This window comes from Phymastichus coffea, unplaced genomic scaffold (genome assembly GCF_024137745.1).
Source record: "Phymastichus coffea isolate CEN01 unplaced genomic scaffold, Cenicafe_Pcof_1.1 PCOF00015, whole genome shotgun sequence".
NCBI lineage: Eukaryota > Metazoa > Arthropoda > Insecta > Hymenoptera > Eulophidae > Phymastichus > Phymastichus coffea.
Window position 1 is genome coordinate 6,511,218 of NW_026706826.1, and position 27,589 is coordinate 6,538,806.

The following is a 27,589-nucleotide window of genomic DNA, read 5'->3' on the forward strand; positions in this document are numbered from 1 at the left end:
ATGCTTGACGGTTCACAACTAGTCACTTAAGTTCATCACATCCCATTTAGTACGCCTCGCTCTGTGATCTCATCTATCTTGTCATCTAACCTATTGTCAATCAATATATCTCTATTCTTTCCATCTCATGCGAATATTGTATCATTTATTGCTATGTACAGTGCCGCTCACGCACTTTTACCCCCCCACGGGCAAAATCAGTCTAACTTCAAAGTTTTATAACTCTGGTAGAAATTAACGTACAGAGACGCGCGTGGGTGCGTTTGAAAGGTCTTTCGGAGAGCTTTCAAATGATATGACTCACGGTTGCCATCGATTGATTTTTTAAATTTTGCAACAATTATGCAAAATTGAAAATTCTGAAATTTTTTTATTATTTTTGACAATTAGCCAATTTTGGAAAAAAAATCGTACGAAAATTTGAAGTACATCATTTTTTAGCTATTACCAAGCGCTATCTGAATCACTCATCAAAAATTTATTTTCGTCAAATATGACGCGCGCACGGGCATTTTTTCCTGGAAGTGACAGTTTTTTTCAACATTTTTTATCTCCGTCAAATTGTAACAATCGAAAAAAATTTATAGGAGAAAAAATGTTTGTTTTTTCACGTAGAATACTGCAATAATATTTTTTTGGTTTTTCGAAAAATTTTTTTTTTTCGGTTTTTTTCAATTTTTTTTTCTCACAGTCGGTACGCTAAAAAGATGAGAAACCACAAAAAAAAATTTTTTTCCACCCATTCAATAATACTACATAACAAGTATCGTAAATTACATAAAAAAAAAATCTTTTTTTTTTCGACCTTGAAAAATAATTTAAACCGAAAAAAAAAATTTTGGAGGATGATATCGATGATTGTCAACATGTAGATATAACTTTTATACCGGAAGATCATGAGAGCTCAGATGGAGATTCTGATTGCAATCTTGATGAAGATATTTCATCTCAAATAATTCCCACCGGCTCTTATGAACATGTCAAAAATACTTACACTAGTACGCAAAAATTATTAGAACATAATCATATCTATAAATGGTAAGAAGAGGCTCCAAGCCACTCTACAATTATGGATAGAGATGATAACTTCAGTATTCAATCGATTTCGTCTTTATTTTCTAAGAACTCTGTAGAGTTATTTGAAATATATTTTTCAGATTCAATGAAAAAGTATATAATTGAAGCTACAGCGGAAAATAATTTTGAACTTAGTATGATCGACCTAGAAAAATTTATGGTAATCTTAATGATTACTATAATAAATTCTAGGAAGAATCTTCGTGACTATTGGTCAAGTAAATTAATTTTACAGTGTCCAGTCATATCTAATCTCATGACAAGGAATAGATTTGTTGAAATCAAGAGAAATTTTAAATTTTATAAAAAGAAGGATGAGAATAAAAACGACAAAGTTTGGAAAGTAAGAACACTGTATGATTATTTTCGTCAAAATTGTATGCAATTTGGCTTTTTTGACTATAATCTATCAATAGACGAGATAATGGTCAAATATTATGGCAGATTCGGAATAAAACAATGTATACGAAATAAACCAATCCGATTCGGGTTCAAGGTGTGGGCACTTTGCTCCTCAGATGGATATATATATGAACTTGATATTTATACGGGAAAAGCTGGAATTGATGAAAGAAATTCTTTAGTTGCCGTCGGTTTGGGATCTAGAGTCGTCATGAAGTTACTTTCACCTCTATTAGAAGTAACTGACAAAGATGATCTTCGTAAATATCATATATATTTTGATAATTTTTTCACAAGTCCAGATCTGATGGTTCATTTAGATAAACTAGGATTATCAGCAACTGGGACTGTTAGACAAAACCGAGTCAAAGAAAAAGTTGAGATGCCAAAAAAAGCAGAAAGGGGTACAACTATGGCTTTGCACGATAGTAATTCAAATTTGAATTATATCACTGTTAAGGAATCAAAACCTGTATTAGTTCTTTCAACGAAATATGGTGATGAGCCAAAAGTTGAAGTACAGAGATGGCACGAGTCATCTAAGAAGTCAATTCTCTTCCCTCAAGCGTTTTCAATGTATAATCGATACATGGGTGGAGTTGATCTGCATGATCAACATTGCAATGCATTGACGCCTACAATTAAAAGTAAGAAATGGATGTGGTGTCTCTTTGTGAGACTTATTCAGGCAGCATTGACAAATACTACCGTCATCTATAATAAGCTTCATCCAGAATTACCAAAGGGAACGAAAGACCTTGTGCAAGAAGTTTGCCAATATTATCTCGATAAGTTTTCAAGGGACCGCCCTGTCAGACAAAAAAGACATAGTGATAGTTCATCGAACGAACACAAAATAAAAATAGGTAAGTAACTACATTGTGAGGTTTCATCGTGTAAAAAAAGAACTCAGCTGTACTGTGAACAATGTTCTAAAGTTTTATGCAATGATCACAAAAATGATCACATGGATGAAGCTTCATAGAAATTTGAATGTATTATAGAAAATCGCTATTTTACAGTTATTTGTTTTTGGAACAAATTGACATTTGACAAAAAAACGTTATATACATTTCTTTCATGTTTTTTCCCGTAGAATCGATTGCCGCTATTAGTTTTTTAAAAATAATACCTTTTTGATAATTTGTTTAAATAATTTCTTATAAACAATTGCAAACGGCAAAAGAAAAAACAGGGGTATTTTTTTTTTTCGATTTAGCTACGATTGGCATAGTTAGTTTGGCGCTATCGGCAATAAATTTTGCTTGGGATTTGGCGTATACACATGTACCTGACAGACTTGCAATTGTTTATAGCCGTTTTACACTAACAAATTGACGTCTGACAAAAAAACGTTATATACATTTCTTTCATGTTTTTTCCCGTAAAATCGATTGCCGCTATCAGTTTTTTGAAAATAATAACTTTTTGATAATTTGTTTAAATAATTTTTTATAAACAATTGAAAATGGCAAAAGAAAAAACACAGGTATTTTTTTTTCGATTTAGCTACGATTGGCATAGTTAGTTTGGCGCTATGTTTCTCAGGTTTGGCATGGGCCTTAATGGGTTAAGCAGTAGGCTGCAGTATCTTCAGGAAAATCAGTCCGAGTTTCATATTCTAGGCGAACATCGACTGGTACGCTTTTTAATGTTTCATTTTGTTTAGAGCAGTCTATAAATATTAGCGGCACTTTATTAATGAAATTTTTTTTATTGAGTAACGGCTCGTTTTATTTAAACATTTTGAAAATTAGTATACATAACGTAGAGAACAGCATACTGATTTTGATTGATATTCAAATTGAGATTTCCATACGGATAGCATTATAAATTGAGGAATAGCTTCACATTACTGATATTACAATGATCAAAATTACTAGAATTAACACTCGCTGAACTTTTACGTTTAGTTGGAAAAGCTAAAATAACAAAGCAAAGCTTTTCCAATTGTTTGGAAGTCTTAACATTCCAAAGATGCTTTGATGTACGAGGTAATTTTGGAAACTCATACATTTCCCAAGTACGATAACTTATTGTAATTGAACGATCTCGTCCAATCTGATTAAGTAATTTGATTTTTTCTTTGTCTGCAACCATCACATATGGCATCAACCATTCAACCTTAGTTAAATTAATTTTTAATTTTTCTGAAGTAGCAGGATTCCCTATTGGAGTTCTTAAAATAGCATTCAAGTCATCTCTTGATCTTGTGAGAAAAAGTTCATGCTTGACATTGACTACAATTTTTCGATAATCTTCAGCAAAGCCCATCAACATACTTAGAGGGATAGTCACATAAAAAAAATCTAGACCATTACATATTAAAAGTTCATTGTTATCACCATTCCATCTAGCATTTTCAGCGATAGAGCTCTGACATGGATTGAGTGAAAGCTAATTTTTCATGAAGCTCGTTAAGCCTACATTTTTCACTTTATCAATTTTAATAGCATTTATTTCATATCGTATTTCCTCAAACAAATGACAGAGGGCGTTGTTGACTAATAAAGTGTTCTCCACTGGTGTAGTACTGAATAAAGATAATGAATGAATGAATAATGTTAAGATAATGAATAAGGTTGATGCGCATGAACTTCATAATGAGCTATAGACTCATCGAAAGTGACACCTGAATAAATGTCTAGAATTCCCTCCATATTGTTGTTGTTGTTTTATACAGCACACTAATATGCACAATATTTTCTTCCACGATTTTCGACGACTTTTAGTCTCAAACTTTTCAGGAATTGAATGTTCTGAGGTGTGAGCGGTCTGATAGCTCGCTGTTGACTAGCTGCTGTTTAACATTTTTGTCTTTTAATATAGCCTCGGATTTAATCAGCGACTGGAAGGTAAATGACGTGAGAGGAAACTTCTATAATCTTATATCCAAGTGGGACTGCTGGGAAAAATTCATATATAGTATGTACTTTGCGATCGTTTATGTAAGAGTCTGTAGTAATATTACACTCTACATGTAAAGCGTTGACTTTGAGTATAGTGACGGGTAAGTCAGAACTATGTGTTTGGTTTTCAACGAACGTGCGTTTAGTGAAGCCTAAAATTGATCCAATAGAATCTTCTGGTTCAAAATGTATTTTTTGAGTGCACTTAATGACACTACGTAAAGTATTATTATTTGGTTTCAGGCTACACGATATACCTTTAGGTGCTAATGCTTCTTTGAGAAAGCTTTCAATATCTTCTATTTCGTAGCTACCAGTAGATAATATGATAGCTTCTTGACCTTCAATGTAAAATTTATTATAACCAACGTCAATGTTTGGTATTGAATTGAATGTTAATACCTCAACTAGACCAAGAACGTATTTTTTGTTTGCTATCAATTTGATCGGTGGAATATAATATGTTTCGAGTACGGATGATGTTCCCGAGAGACTCAATGTCAGTGTATTCTCCATGACAGATTCATATTAAATAATAGACATTCTTTGAATGAGTATTTTTTATACTAGTCGTCTTTTTCATAGTTTGTTAAAACACCTCGAAAATTTGCAATTTTTAATATTTTAGCATATTTTCTTATATCATGATCTGTCAGTGCTCGATTAGGTAAAGTTACTTCGAACTTTTTTTTAAACCTTTTCCACTTCAATATGATTTCAGATGAAGACCATAACCTTTACGATGTGGTTTCAAATAAAGTTCTTTACCAATAGCAATAGCTTCTATAGTTTTATTGTGTTTATGAGCTTCTTTCAATTAATTCTGAGCGGCCTTAGCACTGTTAACGGCTTTTGCTATTGAAGCAGCTCCTCCAGCTAGAGCTCCAGTGGCGCTAAAAGCGGCAAATAATAGAATTAAAAGAGGAAGAGCAGTACCCACTTTACTAGGAATTGGTAGATTACGAGGCATATTTATTTTTCTTCTTCCTCTAGCCTTATTCACAGCTTCTCTAGCATCTTTTATAGCCAAATGAATGAGGAAGAGTGATTTATTACTAGGTACAACAATTCTGGAGGCAGCGTTAATAATTTTTTTCAATGTAATTGATAGATTTTTACTTTTTACATGTGTCTTTCATCGTTGTCGTTGTTGTTGACGATTTTTTAATCCCTTGCCTCATTTCTTTCCTCGTTTTAAAATTTTAACACCCATACCAAGTTTACTTTTAACTTTCATTATGTTGGCTACAGCAAACGCAGCAACTTTTTCACCAAAACTACTATCTTTCTCTGGCATTCTATCCCAGGCCTATTTAGCTAGAATTTTGTCGGCTTTGTTTCTCGCTTCAATGCCCTCTCGATTCTGAGAATAAACAATATCGTGATCTTTACAAGTAGCGTCTAGCGCATTTTTTCCAGGATCACCACGAGTAAGTCGTTTTTTCAATTTAGTTCCCGGTTCGCAACACGAGTAGTGCGTAGGAACACTAATTATTCCGCGGTTCCGACTAACTCTTTTAAAAGTGGACCAGTTGTTGGCAACTACCGCTAAAGTTGACATAAAACCAATCAGTACCTTAGCAACAAAGGTAGAAACAAAAATAATTGACTTGTACTCTGACGATATTGGTACGCTTTTACGGTCAATTTGATGTTCATATTCCGAGCACTGTAACTTGGCCAATTTTCAATATTTTTGAACCAACCGCATGTCATTTTTTTGTCTTTTTAAGACCTGTAATTTGAGACCCGGCGCATCTCAATGGACGCATTAAAACTAGAGATATAGCCGTTTGAAAATGACCATTTTTTGAAAAAATCGAAATCGCCAATTTTTGAAATCGTTTTATTTGAAAATAAAAAAGGGTCATATCGTGAAAATTTCAGAGCATGTTCTACTCGATTTGAGCTAACTAAAACCGCCTCTAAGTAGAAGAAAAATTGAATGTGTTTTTTTTTTTCTCCTTTGAAAATGTCTATTTTTGAAAAAACGGCCAACTTTTATCGGCTATATCTCTGGTTCTGATGCATCGCTTGAGATGCGCTGGATCTTAAATGAAAGATCTTAAAAAGATAAAAAAAATGACATGCGGTTGGTTCAAAAATAGTAAAAATTGACCAAGTTACAGTACTCGGAATATGAGCATCAAATAGACCCGAAAAAGCGTACGAATATCGTCAGAGTACACCCGATAGCTATCACTATTTATAAATGAACAATTTTTTACTTGAAAGTATAAAAGTAGACGAATCAAATGAGACGTCGCACGTTGAAAAATATTTAAAACTCGCAGAGCTACGATTTTTCAAAAATAGTCAAAAACAGGCAGATTTTCAGACTTTGAAAAAATATATATGGACATATATATATTTTAACGAAAATCTGAGATAGCCAAAAGGCTTCTTTTGACTTACTCTATCATAGAAAAAATCGCCGAGAAGATCGGCTGACCCCCCTGCGCAGACAATTTTAAAAAACTGCTGGAATCACCCATATACATATATATATATATATATATATATATATATATATATATATATATATATATATATATATATATATATATATATAAACTATCATTTTTACTTCAATTGCTGTGGATTCTTTATTAATTAATTAATTGCTGCAACTAACCGGTAAGGCTCCTACGAAAATAATTGTCGAGGGCAGTGCTGAGCTGAACACATGGTTTTCGAATAAATTAGCTAGTCATATAAAGTTATCTAGTAATAGGAACGGACTAAAAGTACAATTTTTATTGCGAGATTAATGATTAACCTCCTGGTATGAAAGGTGAGCCAGAATAAACAAGGAGCTAGTTGTCAGTGAGACGTCGTAGTGTCAACTAGCTCATTCGTCAATAGAAGTGCAGGTCACAATTCAATATGTTTGAGCGAAAAGTCTTAGAAAATTTAGTATCGACCCTTGGAGAAGAGCACGGATTCATCATCACTAAAAAAGGAATATCAAGTGATCTATTAAATTTATATAGTCATAGTCCTGAACCCTAAGAAGGTGTAATGTTGCCGGAGATGTATCGGCGTGGTATTGTGATGTGGCTGAACAGCGAAGCAGTTAGAATGAGGCGGCCGTCCAGAATAAGAAACTCGGCAAATCAAGGTCAAGATTGGGTCAAATTTGTTATGAAAACGTTAAACTAACTGTCGTTAGCTCATGGAACAGAAATACGATATTAACACCTAAGGATCTTCATGAAAAGATGGGAGTTGAGACAAGAAAACGACTAACAACAGCATGTAGAGTTTGTTCCACAACCGCACAAAGGAAGCACTCGAGCGGAGAGACAGAAGTAGCTGGATTATATGGTATGATTACGAGGGAGAAGAAGTTAGCCGTGGAAAAACATATGGAGAATTCATCCACTTGCCCTCTCTTCACTTACGATCATTGTATACAGTGCGCTCGTCCCTTACCAGTGTGGCGTTTCTGCAAGCTGTGTACCCTGAAGTACTTAAGCTACGGCTCCAAGAATATCTTTTTGATTAGCTGGGATTGCTGGTCGACCACGCATCAATATACTCTGCAAGGCGGAGAGAAATGCCGTACGTGCAAGCGCGACAACATCGCGCATGAAGAGAAGACTCCGGAAGTCTCTGTATCGCTTGTGCTGATTAATAAATATTTAAAGTAAAATACCACTTGTCATTTATTCTAAATTAGAAAAGGTCTTGCGTCTACTTAATGCAGCATCCCTGGATTCTGTAGTACGAGTTGTACAACGAATCAACCTACAGATAAATCTATTAATATTAATCGTTACTTTTTTCTAGTCGCCGCCTTAGTTTTATTGCCAGTCTGCTCTTGCTTAGGCTCATACCCGTGGTAAAGCGCTTACGCGTTGATTGAAAAGAGATAGTCGCGATTGAGTAATTATTGTCAATCCGCGCTCCTTGCGTGAGACGTAATAGTTGGAAGACATTAGTAAGCTCTTGTCGTAGAAGTCTTTATTTTGATTTCCTCTATGATTTCATTTAGAATCATCACTCAAGCTATACCGGGAGTTTTCTGCGATTTATCATGATCTTTTGAAATACTTGTGACGCCTAAGGCCAATGGGTCATCCAGTTAATTGTTTGACCTTTCTTTTCTTAGGTTTCTTAAGTTGCTTTAAATTAAAAATTTTCTTTGTTCATACTCTTTAAAATTAGCTATTTCTTCTGCTCTGTCCTATGTCTTCATTGGTTTTTTAGTTAATTTATTTTCATAGTAGAACTCCAAACAATAGCTATAGTATTCTGAAACATAGTATGTAAATAGTTTATTAGACTTCTTTATTGTATTCAACGTTTTCTATAAATTCCTATATATTTAAATCATTTTCTATAATTTTTAATAAATTTCTGTATAAGTAAATGATTTTCTATATTTAAAATTTGTTTATATTGTTAGTTATTCTATTGTGTTAATTGGTACTTAAATTTTATTAAATTTCATATATTTTTTATTAGTATTTTTTATTTCAAGGATTAAGTTCATTTCAACTCTGCAGAGGTACCCTGGGTATGTGTAATAAAATTACCTTTGCAAGTATTGAGCTTTTTAGAATTCAGGTTTTTGGTTTTACTTTCTTTTTCTTTGACTTTTTCATTTTCTTTATTTTGACCTGTTTCTTCACCTTCTTCATCTAATTCACTCTCAGCCTTTGATTTCTCATTTTTAGCAGACCTAATTTTTCTTTTTTACTTTGCTCTCCATCACATTTTCCCAGCGTCCAGTTGCTCACACGCCTAGACATTGTACTTACTAATGGAACCTCTTTGCCAAAAAGAAATAAGAGGATATTACCGACAAAATTTCTCAGACTTGTTGAACTAGCGACCAAATTGGCATGGATTGTTTAATCCATGTAAATTCCCAGACCCAAATATATCTACAATACATATAGAATTTTTACAAACCTGATTTTAAAAATTGTTTATAATATATTTGTCAATACACATAAACCTTTGTTTTGATAGCAATAGCCAAATAGCATATTGTTGAGAGAAGGATCAATGCTTTTGGTAGTAGAATTTTCAATTCTATTCTTTGGCTCCATGAGTACTAAGGAGAAAACATTAAATGTCAATATGTTATTATAAGAAGATAGTTTCAGTTAGTATTTGACCCAGTAAAGATAACCACTCAGAGTTGTTGAATTATAAACTTAATGTTACTGCTTTGAAAATACATGCTATCTGCTATCAAAAATTACTATTATGTTCACAGGGGCAAAGTATACCTTTTAAGCGCAGGTAATTACAATACTATTGTTAGCTTGTATCGTAAACAGACTCTTACTGCGCACCCGATTGGAAGAAGAATCACTTGCTGGAGTTGCACATAATATTATTTCACTTTTGTTGCATACTACTGTTATGATGAAAAAGTGGAATGTATTTTTTTGAGATTGTTATATAATAATAGTATATGCTTATTTTATGCAATAATAATGATTATTTTTTTTCTTTTTCATAATTTGATAGCAAAAGAGAGCAAAAATTTTTAAAGTTTAGATCACCAACCCGCTGGTACTCAAAAAAGTTTATGACAGAGCGTGTCTCAAATTAACACTTAAGTAATGCCTAACCGTGATTTAATTAAGTCATTATTGCACCACGTTATTGCATACGGGTACTAAACTGACCGTACAATTATAATTTATTTTGAGTTACTAATAAACGAACTGGAATTGCTGATTATAGATCATAGTGCTATAAAATATTATTTCAATAACATTTAGTACTTTTTGATAAATTGTGATAAAGATCAATGCTTTTTAATCATTCGCAGTAATATTAATAGAATTTTCGTAAAATAAGTATTTGTTTATTAATAAAAAAAAAAAAATCGGAGGTTAGATTTCACTCGAGGGGAGTGTGGACGTGTCTTGGATGTGAGCGCGAGTTTTGGTGATAAAGTCAAAGAGGAAAAGTGTTTGAGGAGAGAAATAGAGGTGAAAAGAAGGTGGAGGTGGAGGAGGAGTGGAGAAGAGAGAGAGAGGCCTGGAGAAGAGCAAGAAAAAGCAGAGAGAAAGGAATAAAGAAAAATATAAAAGTTGAGGTTAAGAGAGAAAATCAGAAAGCGGGAAAGGCAGGCAGAGAGGAGGGGCGATAAGAAGTAAAGGCAGAGACAGAAAAGGTAAGACAGGGAATAAAGGTGGGATCACGGGTAGTTATAGAGAGTCGAATTAAGGCGTACGGGATAGGATGGAAAGATTTGTGAGAACAGAAAATTTAAGAGATAAAGGTGGAAGGTTGGATAAGGCCCAGAGGAGGAAAAGAAGAAAAGAGTAAAGGTGGTGAGGGGGAGAGAGAGCGGGGACGGGCTGAGGGAGAATAATAGAGGAGAAATGAGAGAGGCAAAGAGATGCAAGAGTGAGAGCGAGGGAATCGAGATGAATGGGGCGGGGAGAAGGATTGGACAACACGATAAGAGAAGTGGGAAAAAGTAGTGGTGCAGAAGAAATAATGGAAAAGATACGGACAGACAGAAGGGAATTAAGAGAGGTATGGGAGGAGGAAAGGAAAGAATGGACAGAAATGTTTCAAGAAATAAGGGGAAAAATGGGAAGAATGGAGGCAGAGGGGAAAAGAAGAGAAGAAAGGTGGGAGAAGGAAATAGGAAAAGTTAGGAAAGAACAAGAGAGAAAGAGAGAAGAAAGAAAGAAAGAGACGAAAGAAGAAAGGGAAAAAGCAGAACGTAGAGAAAAGAAACTACAGGAGAAATGGGGAGAGAGGATGAACAAGTTGGAAGAGGAGTGCGTGAAACTAAAAGAAAGCATAGAAGGAGGAAACAAGTAGCAAAGAGGAATAGAAGTAGGTAATAAGGAAGAATTAGAGCATATGAGAGAAAAAATGGATAGAGAAAGTAGGATAAACAATATAATAGTAACAGACTTAGAGGGTGAGTTAAGATGGGAAAAGAAGGGAGAGGCAGAGGTCTGGTTAAGGGAGGTATTAAAAATGAAAGGAGAGATAGTGAATCTGAGAAGAATAGGAGGAACAGCGGAGAGAGATGATCGGAGGGAAAGAAGAAAAAACATGTGGCAAATTAGATGCGCGTCATGGGAACAAAAAGAAGGAATTATGAAGAAGAAAAAGAATCTGGCACAGAAAAAGATATAAATAGATCAGGACTGGACGTGGAAGCAGAGAAAGATAAGAGAGGAACTAAGAAGGAAAGCGAAAGAAATAAGAAGTAAAGGAAAAGAGGTAAAGATGTGGCATAACGGGGTGAAATCAGAGGAAGAAGAATGGTGGTGGAGCGAGAGAGAGGGAAAAATGGTAGGAAAGGGGGTGGAAGGGTTTCGAAAACAATAGGGATAAAAGAGAGAGAGAGAAGAGAAGGGAGAGAGAGGGGAGAAAGGCAGTAAAAATACTATTCTGGAACGTGGCGGGGGTGAGGAGCATGGAGAAAGACGACTGGGAATATGTTAGGGAATTCGACATAATAGGGCTAACGGAAACCTGGGTGAAGAGGCAAGGGGCAAGAACTGGTGTGGAGAAACACCTGAAAGGGTGCAGTATTGAGTGGAGGGACTCAAGAAGGGAAGGAAGAAGGGGGAGATAAATAGGGTGAGGAATAATGGCGGTAAGAGAGAGGAAAGGGATGAGTAAGGTTGAATGGAAGAAAGAAAGGACGAGTGAGATAATAGTAGGAGAAATAAAGATCGGAGGTAGGGAATACATGATAGCATCGGTGTATATGCAACATGAGAAGAAGGAAAACTATGAATACCTAAGTAAAGAGATAGAGGAGAACAGAGGAAAAACAATAATTATAGGAGGAGACTTCAACGCAAGAACAGGAAACGAAGGAACGGAATGGGAGACAGAAGAAAACCTAGAAGAAATTAAGGCCAAGGATAAAGTGTTAAACGCAGAGGGAGAAGAAATGATAAAATGGCTAGGAGAATAGGGCTTAGTGATAACGAATGGAAGAAAAGAAGGAGATGAAGAGGGAGAAATAACATATAGGAGCGAGAGGAATGTCAACGATAGACTATGTAGTAGGTAACGAGGAAGGTGATGAGGCGATAAAAAAGGTTTAAATAAAGGAGAGGGTAAAGTCGGACCACTTACCAATAGAGGTGGAACTGGGAGACAAAATAGCGGAAGAAAGAAAAGAAGAGGAAGAAAGAATGATAGACGACTGGAGTGAAGAAGGTATAAGGGAGTATCAGAGATGGATAGACGCAATAGAGGGAACAGATAAATGGAAAGATATAAAAAATAGAGTGACGAACGCAGTTGTAAAAAAGAAGATAAGGAAAAAAAAGGATCAAAAAAAAGCTGTTGGAGAAAAGAATGTAAGGCAAAAAGGGATAGGGTGATGGCAGAGTTAAATGAGGTAAGAAAAGTGGAAGGAGACAGAGGCAAATACCTAGATGCAAAGAGAGAATACAGAGAGGAAATAAGAAAAGCAAAAGAAGATGAAGGGAAAAGAGTGGCAGAAGAAATAAGAACAGATAAGACGAGAAGAAAATTCTGGGATAAAGTAAATGGCAATAGGAAGAAAAAATTGGATTAGACGAAAATATAGGAAAAGAAGAATGGATAAAGCACTTCAAGGAACAATTGGGAGAGAAAGAACAGGAAGAAATTAAAGGGGAAGAAACCGAAGACAGCGAAGGAGAGGAAGGTGAAGAAATCAAAGAAAGAGAAGTAAAAGAGGTAATAAGAAAAATGAAAAAGAAAAAGGCGACAAGAGAAGATGGTATAACAAATGAAGCGTGGGTGGAAGGCACGGAAGGCTTGATAAAAGATATGACAAAATGCTTAAATGGAATATGGAACGGAGAAGGATATCCGAAAGAATGGAGGAAGGGAATAATAGTACCAATATATAAGAAAGGGAGGAAAGAAGAAGTAGGAAACTATAGAGGAATAACGCTGATGGAAACGGGATATAAAATATATGCGGAAATACTGAGAAAAAAGCTGGAAAGAGAACTAGAAGCTAAAGAAACGCTAAGTGATACGCAGATGGGATTTGGGAAGAAAAGAGGAACAATGGACGCGATATTTATATTAAAAACAATAATAAGAAAGGAAATAAGGGAAAAAGGAGGAAAACTGTTCGTATTCTTTGCAGACATGAAGGCCGCTTTTGATAAAATAAAGAGGTAGAAAATATGGGAAACAATGAAAGAGAAAGGGATAAATAGAAAAATTAGGAAATGAATAGAAGAAATATATAAGAAAACAGAAAGTAAGGTAAAAGTTGGAGGAGAAATAATTGGGGAGTTTGAGACTTACAAAGGCGTAAGGCAAGGGTGCCCTTTCAGCACCACGCTATTTAATCTTGCCTTTGCCGACCTGGAAGTCAAGCTCAAATAGGTGCAAGAAGGAGGGGTAGTGATAGGCAGGAAGAAAATATGGACATTAGGATATGCAGATGATATAGTGATGATGGCAAAGAGTGAAAGTGGAATGAAAGCAATGCTGAAAAAATTAAAAAGATACCTGGAAGAAAGGGGGTTAGAGTTAAATGTAGGAAAATCAAAGATTATGAAATGCAGGAGAGGAGGAGGAAGGGGGAAGAAAGAAGAATTCGAATGGGAAGATGAGAAGATAGAGATGGTGAAAGAGTACAACTACTTAGGATATGTGATAAGCAGAAATAACAGAAATAAAAAGCAGATAAAGAAGGTAGAAGGGAAAATAAATATGGGACTCGGAAAGTTATGGGGGCTAGGAGAAAAGCTATTTTGAGAAAACTGGGAGCTAAGGATGAACCTGTTCGATGCTCTGGTGAAAAGCGTGATTATGTATGGAGCAGAAATCTGGGGATGGAAGAGATTTGAGGAAATAGAGAGACTACAACTAAAATACATAAAGTGGGTATTAGGATTAGATAAAAAAACGCCAAGTTACGTAATACGATGGGAAACAGGAAGACAAGAAATGAAAGAAACAGCATTAGAAAGAGCAATGAAGTATGAAAAAAAATAAGAGAAGAAAGAGATGGCTCAACAAGAAAAGAAGTATTGAGAGAATTAAAGAAAAGGGAAAGAAATGAAAAAGATAAAAAGGGTAAGAAGGAGGAGAGAGAGGAAAGACTGGAAAAAAGTAAAATATACAGAGAGACAGAAGAGGGAGATGTAATGAGGGTAGAGATTTGGGAAGTAATAAGAGATGAGCTGAAGAAAAAAGATGAAAAAGAATTAGAAGAAAAGCTAGAAAAATCAAGATACATAAGCGAGTGGGAAGAGCTGAAAGAAGAAATGAAAAGGTATAGGTTAAAGGAAATTCAAGGAGAGGGAAGAATAAAAGGCCTGCAAATAAGGGAAAGGTTTAGGTTAGGTAATGAAACGAGAGGAAGCAGGTATTGGGAAAAAGAAGAAAATAAGAGATACAGAATGTGTATGAAAGAGGAAGAAAATTGGAAGCACATGGTAGAAAAATGTGAAAAAAGCAGAAAGGAAGGGGAAGAATGGGAAAAAATAATAATAGGAAGCAAAGAAAAGATAGCGTGGATGATGGAGATAAAATGGAAAAGAAGAAGAAACGAAGAGAAGAAAGAAAAAGAAAAGCAAGAAGACGAAGCGACAAGACCCTAAGGAGAGACGGAAACAGAAGACAGATAAGCAAGACTCGCAGACAGATCTACACACACATACATACACACACATACACACAAAACACAAACATACGCGCAAACATAAACATACACATGCACACACACACACACACACACACACACACACACACACACACACACACACAGACACAAGTAAAAGCAACTACACAAGCGAGAGGAAGCAGGTATTGGAGGATGGAGCAAAATGGAAAAGAAGAAGAATCGAAGAAGAGAAAGAAAAAGGTAAACTAGAAGGCAAATCATAAGATACTAAGGAAAAATAAGTGAGGTTGAGGAAAGGAAAGGCAGAGGGAGCAATAGGTAACAAGAAAAAGGTGTCAAAGCCTTAATAAGGAGAAAGATAGATGAAATGATTAGCAAGAAGGAGAGCAAAAGCAAAGGAAAGGCAAAGGTGAAAAGGCAAAAGAAAGTAATAAAGGAAAAGCTGAAAAGAAAACAGAAGAGCGGAAAAGGCAGATCTTGGAGAGAGAAAGAGGAAGAGAAGATTAATCAGAAGAAAAATGAGAAGAAAAGAGGAACAGGCAGGCGCAGAAGACAGGGACACAAGAGTTGCAGACACACCTACAAAGGCACATATTTACACAACACATACACACACACACACACGCACGCGCGCACTCACACACACACACACACACACACACACAACACATACATAATCAACTACACAAACTAGATACGAGACACAAATAGAAATTTAAGAAATGTAAGCCAAATGTAACATAAGTTGTAAATAAATAAACTAACTAACTAACTAATAAAAAATCTATCTAATCTAGTTATATGTAAAAATTATAGGATTTCATTGAAAGTTATTCTTATAGAAACGAAAAGGTTTGAGTCAGGATAAATGCCATATTTTTGAAAGTTACAACGTTGTAAATGACCATTTGCAAAATACAATAGTGTTTCAATAATCCCAGTAATAAAATGAATATAAGGAGCAATGTTTCAAGTTAGAACAAAACTTCAAAATAATCAAATCTAAGTTAGTAACATGAAAAAATAATCTTGAAGTAAACAAATCAAACAAGAAACAAAACTAGAAATTAAATTAAAAATAGCAAAACAATACATAAGGCTTGGAAGTTGCAGAAGTTATGCAATGAACACTGAGAACAAACTAGAATGAAGTAAGGCAATCAACGATGAGCTAGAGTTGATGAAAGAAAATAGAGAATGGATTATAGTAGATAGACCTACAATAACCTTTAAAGGATATAGGGCGAATATCATAGATAGTAGATGGGCATTGAAAAGGAAAATTAATATAGAAGGTGACACTACGTTCAAACCTAAATTAGTTGTTAGAGGATTCAAAGATCCAAATGAATATGAACTCAGAGAAAATTACGCATCCGTTTCAAGACTATCTATCGTTAGATCAGCATTTTCTGTAATAAACAAATTAGATTTAGAGGTTTATCAATCAGAAGTAGAAACAGCATTCTTGAATTGAAAGCTAGAAGAAGAAAACGATATGGAAATTCCGGATGGATGAGAAAACTAGAAAAGAAAAAGTATATAAAATACAGAAATGTACGGATTAAAAATTTGTTCCAAGAAATGTAATCAACGATTTTCTGTAGAAGTAGAGAAATTAGGACTGCAAAGAGACATTAACAAATCATATACCTGATCACCTATAGAAAATCAAACACGGTGGTTATTTTGATTCTATATCATTTGCCTCTTACTCAACAATTAGTCCGAGCGGTAAAAGCCGTAGGAAGTGCAAATAAAAATGGACAGTAATACAGATAATATTAGTAACGAAATAATTACTAATAATACCTGCGCGTAAAACAACCATATAAAAACAGAAAATAAAATTATAATTTTTATAAATATTAGGAGCTTGACTGAAAATTATAATAAATTAATAACATTCATTAATACCTTGCAAAAAAAAACCAAAGATGATAATATGCACTGAAACCTGGTATCTGGAATAACCATCTATTATATAACATTGAAGATTACAATATGCACTATAATAATAGTAAAATTAACAAATTAAATGGAGTGATTATTAGACATGATGTAAAAGAAATCACAGAAACAGTGAAAATAAATATTCTAAATAAACAATTACTTAAATCTATAACGAGTACGACTGTTGCTCGTTATATTTCTCTTTCATATCCCAATATACTTTTGTAAATTAAATGTATATTAATATGTAGCATTTAAGTTTCAGCGGGATGAAGTAAGGTAGGTGAGAGAGAGAGAGAGAGAGAGAGAGAGAGAGAGAGAGAGAGAGAGAGAGAGAGACGGGTTCGATTATCGAACGCGCGGACTGCGAGGAAGGCGCTCGATTTCTCGGCGCAAGAGATTCGGCTGGAAGGTTTCGACGCGAACACACGTGTGCCGGCTAGCGATCCTATTTCCTTTGTTTAATACACTCAAGCAACATACAGATACACTCCATCAACGGATATACATATAGCACGGGGCTAAATCTGGAGAATACCATGGATGGGGCAGCAGGTCGTAGCCTAATTCGACCAATTTGGCCATGGCGACGGCGGAGGTGTGAGCCGGTGCGTTGTCATGGTGGAAGAGCACTTTTTTCGAGTCAACCCAATATTTCGGCATAGTATAGCCCTGTGACCGTTTTGCCCCTCTCCAGGTAGTCGATGTAGATCACACCTTGTGAATCCCAGAAAACGGCGGCCATCACCTTTCCGGCCGATGGGGCACTCTCCGCCTTCTTCGGAGCACTTTCGCCGGGTAAAGTCCATTGTTTCGACTGTTCCTTAGTCTCTGGTGTATACCAGTGGATCCATGTTTCGTCGACTGTCACGAAACGACGCAGAAACTCCTTCGGATTGCGCTTAAACAACGTCAGACATTGCTCTGAAGTTGTCTCACGGTTGCGCTTGTTGTCCGGAGTGTGCAAACGCGGCACCCATCGCGCCGACAGCTTTCTCATGCCCAAAATTTCATGCAGGACATGACCCACGCGGTCTTTTGAGATGCCTACGATCGTAGCTATCTCGTGCACCTTTAATCGTCGATCTGCCAATACGAGATCGTGAATTTTTGTCACGTTATCCTCCGTGGTAGCCGTTTTCGGTGCAGCTGGACGTGGCTCTTGAAAAATCGACGTGCGACCACGTTGAAACTCGTTAAATCAATTTTTGACGGTCGCCATCGAAGGAGAAGAGTCACCGTATACAGCATCCAAGCGCTTTTTGATTTCGCTGCGCGATTTCCCTTCCAAAAACAAGAATTGAATCACCGACCGATATTGCTCTTTTTCCATTTTTCAAAAATCAACGGACACACATGCTTTCACACGCTCTGAAAAATAAACTACAACTCCGATCCGGGTGAAATCTTGACAGTAACCATCAAGAAGGTTGTACTACGTGATAGAATATTTCTTTTGCGAGAGTGGCGCCATCGGACGGTGAGGAAGTACTTATCGGACCACCCTCGTATATTTCTTTCTTGTTTATTGTAACACCCGTATTATCGCTAATAAATACTATGTCTACTGTTCTCGCGTGAGAACATTTACTCGATCTCTCGAGTTTCGCGTTTAGGCGTGCGGGTATAGTGCCTCGACCTGGCATTGGAGCCATGACGCTCCGACAACACCTAGTGAACGGGGGTCCCAGGTAGGAGACAAGCCGAGCCATTCAATCTAACCGACCCCGGATTCATCTCGTTTCCTTTTATTATCATTCATTATTTTGTGACGGAGAATCACAGCTCGACCGTTGCTCTCCGTTGGGCTCTCACTGATTCCCCGTGCGTTTTGACGAGCTGGGAGTGTGCACTAGTTGAGCACACTTTAATCGCTCCGTTTCTTTCTTTTTTTTGTTCTTTCTTGAGGTGCGACGGCGACGGCAGCGAGTCGGAGAGAGCACAGCGAAAGAGGGAGAGAGAGAGACAGAAGATAGGCGAAAGCCAGGGAGGCGTCGGCAGATCTGCGCTCGCATCTCGCTGGCTTGGTGAGGAACGGGCAGTATCTGTTGAGCAGCCGCACGGTCCATCGCGCGCACACGAGTTTTCAGTTGGTTTTTCGCCTACTCGAATTGTGATTTACGAGTTCCCGCGCCCTCGCCGACGATTTGTGACTTTGGAAGTACGTGGCCGGTGTGCGGAGTTTTGTCTAGTCGAAAAGCAGTCTGTGGAAGTAGCGGAACCGGCACCGGTGCACGTGGACGACGGGCGAGGTGATGCGGGAGTGTGCACGCGTGCGGCCATCTTAGAAGTGGTGACCGAAACTTGTTTGCCGATCTTGAGCGTGAGGTGAGATACGGGCCAATACGGATACACATACACACACACATACAGTCACTTCCAGGGGTCACCAACTCACCAACACGCCAACACGTTGACAACAATAACAGTGATAACAACAATAACAACGACAGCGAGTGTCTCAACGATAACAGGGATACAACAATATCACCACTAACAACGAGGACGGGGACAACAACAAAAACATCACTAACAATGCCAACCGGAGTAACAAGAACAGCAACAATAACACCAGCCTCACCGAGAGAACATTCGAGAAGCCGAAGGAGACCTACCACCTAGTTGCTTGCTTTTGTTTTCTTTTCCAGAGTATTCCGCCTTCGACAGGGGCAAGGACGCCGGCAGAGTCGAAGTCGACTCGAGACAAGGTCGGTGCAGTGTTTCTCTTTCTCTCTCTCTCTCTCTATCCGAGGCGCCGAATAGACACCTCGCAGTTCGGCAGCTCTGCCGATTGCGAGGTCGCGCTTGTTGTGTTCGGGCGGTTATTGTTTGTACGCGGCGCAATCTTCTTTTATTTTATAGTTTCTTTTATTTTGTATTTTCTACTGATTTTGTTTATTTCGATTATTTTGTAATTTACTTATTTATATTTTCTACCGTTCTACTTACTTTCTATTATTTTGTAGCTTAGTTCATTTTATAATTTTCTTCAGTTTGTATTCGCCGATTATTTGGGTTTTATTTAAGTTCCTTTTGTTCAATCAATTTCTTTTCCGTGTTTAAGTTTTGTTTATTGTTGTTTCATTGCCGTTATTATTAAAAACTATTATTTCGTTCAAGTTCAGCCTTATTTATTTACCCTCACAGTCACTCCTGTTTCCGTGCAATAGTCCGCGTACGATTAACGCGTGTGCTCGACGCGTTATTTAGCCGTGGGAACGATTCTTGCTTCCCGAATCCCTGGTAAATAATTTGTACGGGCAGTCGCGAGCCATCCGAGGAAGGACGACTGAGATTCCCCGTTACATGGCATCCCTTGTGGGGAATTTCACGACGCGCATAAGATTTTGTGGATGTAGTTCGATTGAGGAGTGACGGTTGTTCGGACATGCGATTGAGTCGGATGATCGGGGAATTGTACGATCGCGATTCGTATGCGTGGGCGCGGCATCGTCGTGAGGACAGGTTTTTCTCCTAGGGTGGTGGTGAGCTTCACTAGGTAACCGAAGTGTATCGTGGTTGCCTGAGTGCAGGGGCATTTTGAGCTCGCATAGTTGTATGGTGCAGTCGTTGCGGTGTGCAGTATCTCAGTCGACGACGGTTGGACGGGCGCGTACGCGGTGAGTGCGCAGGGGGCTGAGTAGGTAACAGCCTGCGCTAGGGTGTGCGCAAGCGGCTCAAGCGCGTGCGCAGTACAATCTGAGCCTGGTTGTCGACTGGGACGTGTCATTGCGGTGCGTGGTGACTGGGGCACTACTGTACAGGGCCAAGCGGGTACTACTGGAGCTAGAGGAAGGCCTATCCTGCGGGGTAGTAGTTTTTAGGATTTTTAGGTTGTTTTTCCGAGGTTTGTGGGTTGGTTGACGCGTTGAGCCCCCCCCCCCCCCCAGAAGACGAATCAAGATGCCGCAAAACCCAAGGAAGCCGGAGCTTTTTATACGGCACCTGTCGAGGCAGCTGGAGCTTCAGCATTTGCGGGCACGGATCTTGAGGATGTCGCCGCAACAGTTGACCGAGGTGATGCTCCAGGAGGGTTTGAGTATGGAAGAGAAGCTAGTCCTTTTACAGGATCGCTTTTTCCGCACGTTTGTGATGAAATCGCGACCTGAGATCGGTGCTCCCCTGTACCCCGAAGACTTCTTGTCTGGTCGGTTGCCGGAGCCCATCCACGTTGACGATGAGGATATGGGGACGGATCTGAGCTTGCCCAACGTACTAGAGTAGGCGTTGACGCGCGAGACTCACTCGAATCTCTTGGAAGGTGACGAACTCTCCTTGTTCCGTCCTTCTGGGTATAAGGGGATGGAGCACTCGATTCCGATTTCAGGATCGGCCGAACCATCCGACATCGCGCAGCGGACCTTCGTCGAAAAGGATGCTGAACGCGAGTCGAACGCATCGGAGGTCGAGAGGAGAAACTAGACGTCCGTGTTTGCCTCGGTTGTGCCGCGGGGTAGTGTGGCGAATCCTGGTGTTGGGACTGGAGGCGCGAGACTGCCGAGCCATATTTTGCCGCCAGCCATCGCGCAGTTGAATCCAGCAATGCTTGATCAGCTAGTGCTGGTCTTGCAGGCGTTCGGGTTCGGTTCAGGTGGTCGAACTGTGGCAGGGAGTATGGCTCCGGCGGCGCAGGTTCCCACAGCTCCAGTTGTTTCTCGAGTGTCGTCGGCGCGTGCGGAAATCGCATCGCAGCAGGGAGTGAGTCGGCCCAGGCTACCCCAGCTCTCAGGTCCTGACAGACCTTCGCAGAAGCTGTGACGGGGGTCAATGGCTTCAGCAACGAGTGATAGGGAGCGTCGGGCGAGACCAGACAAAAATTTGGGTCCGCCGACGTCTTCTCTGAATTCGTCTAGTGAGACGAATCAGAGGCGACCACGTCACAGGCGAAGACCAGGCAGGAGGCAGCGCAATAGGCGCGTGAGCTCTGCAGAGTCGAGCGAGGCGAGCGACATCAGTTCCTCCAGCGAAGACGAGAGAACATGTGCTCGTTGCCAACGTCGGTCACACCGTGACCATCGAGCGAGATTGAGCTCCAGTGGGTGGCCTCCTCAAGGCGAGAGAAGGCGCTTGAATGGGAGACGGGCTGATGCGGTAACTGCGTTCCGCATATGGAATCTGAGAATCACCGGAGCTTCAGGATCGTCAGCTGAACGTTTCTTGAAGAGGTTGGAGCGCTGTATACAAATGTACAGGCTCCCGGATCGCGAAGTGCTTCCAGCCCTGTATGCCATTTTTTCCAATCGCGCAGAGGTATGGCTGTCCAACAAATTTGGAAGGTGGCGTACGTTCCGAGAGTTCGCTTCCAATTTCCGTCATCATTATTGCCGAACACTGTCTAGGGAGGAATATTACGACGTACTAGCTCGTCGAACGCAGGGTGAGGATGAATCGATAGGGGATTACCTGACTGCGTTCGAGAGCGTCATAAGGCGAATGAGGAGAGAAAACTGATCCGTTTGGCAAAGGCAGGATTGAACCAGGAGTACGGGAGGTACATCCGGGAGAAGACGGTATGCACTCTGCGTGATATAGAATATTACGGAGAGAAGCTGGAGAAGCATCGTGAGTGTGAGAGGAGGTGGCATCCTCCTTCTGCTAAGGACAACTTGCCGGTTGAGGACGCTGCTTATCGAGGAAAGGGCAAGAAGAGCCACGTGGCAGTCAGTGCCGTGGTTGCCCAAGGAGAGGTGTCTCCGGCGAGGAAACCGAAGGCGAAAAAGAAGAAGCAAGAGAAGAGGAATGTTTCTGACACTGCCACATGTTCGTCGGGTAGCGACTCGGGAGTGTATCAGTGCGCGGCGAGCAGTTTCATGCAGCCCGTACCAATACAATTACCTGGTCCTAGGGCCGACAAAGACCAGGGAAGATCTGGCAGGGATATGCAGGTCTCTCAACGTCAGAGTAGCCCAAGGAACGGGCGAGATAGAGCTGTTCTTCAGGGTCGATGTTATGGTTGCAATAGAGAGGGCCATAGGATCTCGGAGTGCTCTGGTTCTGATCGAGGACAGACTGGCCGGGCACAGGGGAACTCAATTTGTTTCCGCTGTCGTCAACCGGGACATTATGCTTCGAGTTGTCCTCTAGGTTAATCGAGAGAGTCATGCCAGAACTGCTAGGCGCCGAACTGTACATTCCGCACCTGTGCGAATTGCGAGCCGATTCGTAGGTTGGCTGGAAACCGATCCACTGGGAGTGGAAATCCAACGCTCTCAACGATAGTTTACAGTGAGCTGCAGGGTTCGGGCACGACTAACTCGACCTAAGGGTGTGAGGCTAGGAAACGCGCGAGATTGTTCGGAGTGCCATAGGCGCCACTCGTGTGAGGCAGTGCCCGCGAGCGGTTTCTCGCAGTGGGTTGCCCATCGAGGAAGGTGTCGGGCCAGTTCGAAGAAGCGGTGTTTCTCTTTCAGGGTCGTTGTTTTCGTATTGTAAGGTCGTCTGGTTTTGGTTTTAGTTTTAGTTCTGGGTTTTTCTTTTGGTGGTGGGTTTTGATTATCTGATTTCATCGTTATCAGACAGCTCACTCGTGGCCAACGGAAAGGCCCAGCCATGGCGAGGCGCCCGGACGGCGAGAGCGGGAGACAGCCCCCCGATCCTATGGAAAGGATCGGTTGCTTCGGGGGGCTGTGACGAATGACAGCAATGGAATATTCATTGTTTCAGGTGCTCAATCAATTGGAGGAACAGAGAAAGAAATAAAAATTGTTAATCTATTTCCAGGGAAAAATTAACTGGGCAAATTAACGTGTAAAAGTGCAGACCGTTAATGATCGCTGAGCTGTCGCTGTTGGGAAGACGAGAAAAAGAATGGCAACATTATCTTCGGTGAGGCGGTCGTCGACAAAAAGATTGAACTAACGAATTGATTACTCACATATTCAAGGCCTAGATACAGGTAACTGAAATTAGAATTGACGCTCGTGATTCGAAAACACGTTGCATCGTTATTTCAGGCGCACGCAGTGATTCGTGCATTAATAGAAAAAACATTCGCCAAATCAATCTCTAGAAGGAGGAATTATGATAAACCAGGAACTTCTTTTTAAAAATCTCTTCAATCCCCGCTTCACATTCAAGAAATATATATTAATAAGTTTTTACTTTTTTTAGAACGTGTTACATCTGCCCTGGAGTTTCGGACGATCTCGAAAAATGATCCTTCAAGACCGAAGAGGTTCCAAGGTAACTGTGGATCTGCAGTCTTCGTGGTGATTGACGCGGCCGATCTGAAAGTACTGGAAAACTAGACCTGCCTTGGCATTTTTAGCTCATGAAATCAGCTTGCATTCGATGCACTCAGCAAGGCGAGTTTTTTGTTAATTGGGGAAGGTAAAAACAGTATCGAAATATTTTCCAGCGCAAATGAGCTTCAGTTAGATACGTATTGTAGAACAATTAAATAACAATTCCCTTCATTATCAAACGTATACTCTGTGTAAAATTTTTTTATAGGTAAAATTGTAGTTGTATTATGCTGAAAATCGAAGTTCTGCTATTTCTCCCACATAAAGAGTTTTAACGAAGAAATGCTGAAAAGATTTGTAAGGATGTTCGTTAGGCGATATTGACTCGTTTTAAAAACTTTATTATGCATAAGTCTATCATAATTAATTGTATTTGATATGGTTGATTGATATTTTAATGGAAAAACTTGCTGCCTCTTCTATATCTTATTTTTCTTTATAGTTATCATTAATATATTGCCAAAGCTATTTTTATATTGTGTGATAAGTTACGCTATGTGTCAATTCGATTAGTTGCATTTTACGTACAGTAATAAATAAGTAATTAATATTGATACGTTTTTTTGACGCTGTATTACTTTTTTTACCAAAGTTCTTGTACAACTTCCAGTGATCTGTTAAAGTTTTGACGCAGGCAATATAATGATTCGATTGGAATTTTTTGGGAGGATTTACCTGTTGTACTAAACCGATCAAATTATAATTATATTCAAGTTTTAATATTTTTGGAACGTCATTAATGTAAAATTCTTTTTTCTGAGCGGACTAATCAATGGCTAAATACTCGTGTAATTCAACATCTATAACGATACGTCTTTAGCAAACGATGAAAATTGAATTACAGCTCGAATGCCCAATAAACATTTTCAGATTATGTAAATTAAAGTCTTCTGAATCAATTTTCTTTGAATGATAATTAACAACAACTTCTGTCTTACAATTTTTACGAGTTAACGTTTCACTAAAGCTGTAATAATTGACCATGAAATCTTGAAAAAGTATCGGAACCATTTTTCGAATGTTTATAAAATTATGACTGCATCTGAATCCATGTTTCAATAGTTCACATCTTTTTTTATATAACTTGCGTTGGTTATTGTTATCCGCATATTCTAGAATTACACAGGCCAACAAGGTTTCAGAACCAGAGACCAGATATAGTACACCCGAAGGATTTTGGTGCGCTGAATCCAAATCCGAGCTCAGAATTGCGCCAGCACATCAGGATTTTGAAATATTCTAACCTAAATGTGCGAAAATCACGTTTTTTGGCTATATTCGGTACCTTATAACATTGTGAATAAATTTTTTCATGCAAAACTGACAACGGCATCTGAAAGAGCAACTCTTGGCCGACAAAATGCATTACCGATTTTTTTATGTCTTTTTCCAACAGAGATACCGTCAATTGAAATGTGCCATTCATCAATTGATTTATACTGGAGTATGAAAAATCTTGATTTTTTTTCCAATCTTCAGTAGTAGGAAAAACTTACACTGGCAGATAAACCATTGTACTAATTTACGGCGAGTCTAGCTGAATTTATTAGATGTACTCTAAAATGGCAGCTATAAATTTAGGGCAGGCTAAGGCAGATGGTTATGACCTAAATGCACTGAAAATCCTATAACTCTAGAACCAGCGACAGATTAACTTAAGTGCGCTATAACCTGCAAGCTCAAAACCATGACAGGATTGCCTAAGTGCGCTATAACCAACACTCAGCTTAAAACCACAAGTTAACCTAAGCGCTCTATGACCTGCGAGAGGTTAAGCTAAGTGCGTTATAATACGCGGCTGGTTGACCCAAGTGCGCTATCACCTGCAAGCTCAAAATCACGGCAAGTTAACCTAAATTCGCTATAACCTGCTACAGCCGACCCCTTAACCTTTAACTGCCCCCTGAACCTTAAATCCGTTAACCCTGTAGCCCTGAAACCTGTGATGTTATAACCCCCGATGCCGTTACGCAAATCCCTTAATACCTAAGACCAGGAATTTGCGCCACAAGGAATCTAGGGCTATTGTATCGTAGGTTACAGGATTCCGAGGTGAAGAAATTCGGGGTTAAGTTGGCAGGTTTTATTGTCGCGCTTGTTATAACCTTCTTGGGTTAAAATATTAGGGGTTAAGGGGACGGGGATTATTGCATCGAAGGTCACAGGGCTTGGGGGTTAAGGAATTTAGGGTTAAGTGGGCAAGGTTTATTGCCCCACAGGTTACAATGCTCCAAGATCAGAGATTTGAATTATAATAGTCGAAATTCATTGCGTTGCCGTATAAACCAATTGATAAGTAGTACATTTCAATTGACGATAAAAGAAGACATAAACTAAAGATTGTTAGTGCTTTCGTACGATAAGAATTGCTTTTTAGATGCTGTTGTCAATTTTGCACGAAAAAAATTATTCGCAATGTTATAACATACCGTATATAGCCAAAAAAACTTGATTTTCGCACTTTTAGGTTAAAATCCTGACGTACTAGCGTAATTTTGAGCTCGGATTTGGATTCAGCGCACTAAAACACTTCAGGTGTACTATGTCTGGTCACTCGTTCTGTAGTGTCGCAGTATAAACAAATTCATAGGTGTTAAATTTCAAACGATGATATCTCCATTACCAAAAGACATAATAACAAAAATCGGTAGTGCATTTTGTAGACCAAGAGTTGCTCTTTCAGATGCCGTTGTCAGTTTTGCATGAAAAAATTTATTCGCAGTGTTATAAAGTACCGAATATAGCCAAAATACGTGATTTTTGCACATTTAGGTTAGGATATCTCAAAATCCTGACGTGCTGGCACAATTCTGAGCTCGGATTTGGATTCAGCGCACCAAAATCCTTCGGGTGTACTATGTCTGGTCTCTGGTTCTGAACCTTCGTCAAATTTTGTTGGCCTGTGTTATTTCTAAAAATTATTCTTAATTTTTTCCACTCCTGATGTTTGATAATTATATTAGTAATCTTGATCTTAGGAGTCATCCCTATAATTATAGGGATGACTCCTAAGATCAAGATTACTAATATAATTATTTCTAAAAAGTTGTTTCCGTTTACGTTAATGAACTTTTTGCACCGAGTTTTGGAACAATCGTAGTACCTGACTGCTCTGGTTACAATTTCAACTATACTATCGAACGAACTTGTATTCTCAAAGACGTATGTTTTATTTTTGTACACGTATATTTTGCGCTGTCCATTTTCAAGTAAAAAACTCTTGTACATCCGTTTACTTCGTTTCTTTTAGTATTCCCAAATTTCCGGGAACGGTCTGTAGTATTTGGATGGTTTCTTTTTTATTTTTTTTCTGGTTTTCGCGATATGAATTTAGGATTGCTGTTGCGACACGTACGATAGCATTTTTCATTTGAAATGAAGAAGTGGAAGTTGAGATGGGCATAATGTTTTCATCG

The 27,589-nt window shown here is 38.8% G+C and overlaps 2 protein-coding genes across 2 annotated transcripts; both read left to right on the forward strand.

Moving 5' to 3' along the window:
- Positions 1-1,501: 1,501 nt before the first annotated feature.
- Positions 1,502-2,464, forward strand: LOC131675059 (piggyBac transposable element-derived protein 3-like). The gene is made up of 2 exons (XM_058953884.1): positions 1,502-2,345; positions 2,418-2,464. Exons 1-2 carry the CDS (start codon positions 1,502-1,504, stop codon positions 2,462-2,464), a joined length of 891 nt encoding a protein of 296 aa, XP_058809867.1.
- A 19,079-nt stretch (positions 2,465-21,543) lies between these two features.
- Positions 21,544-23,018, forward strand: LOC131675060 (uncharacterized). The gene is made up of 2 exons (XM_058953885.1): positions 21,544-21,627; positions 22,479-23,018. Exons 1-2 carry the CDS (start codon positions 21,544-21,546, stop codon positions 23,016-23,018), a joined length of 624 nt encoding a protein of 207 aa, XP_058809868.1.
- The last annotated feature ends 4,571 nt before the right edge of the window (positions 23,019-27,589 follow it).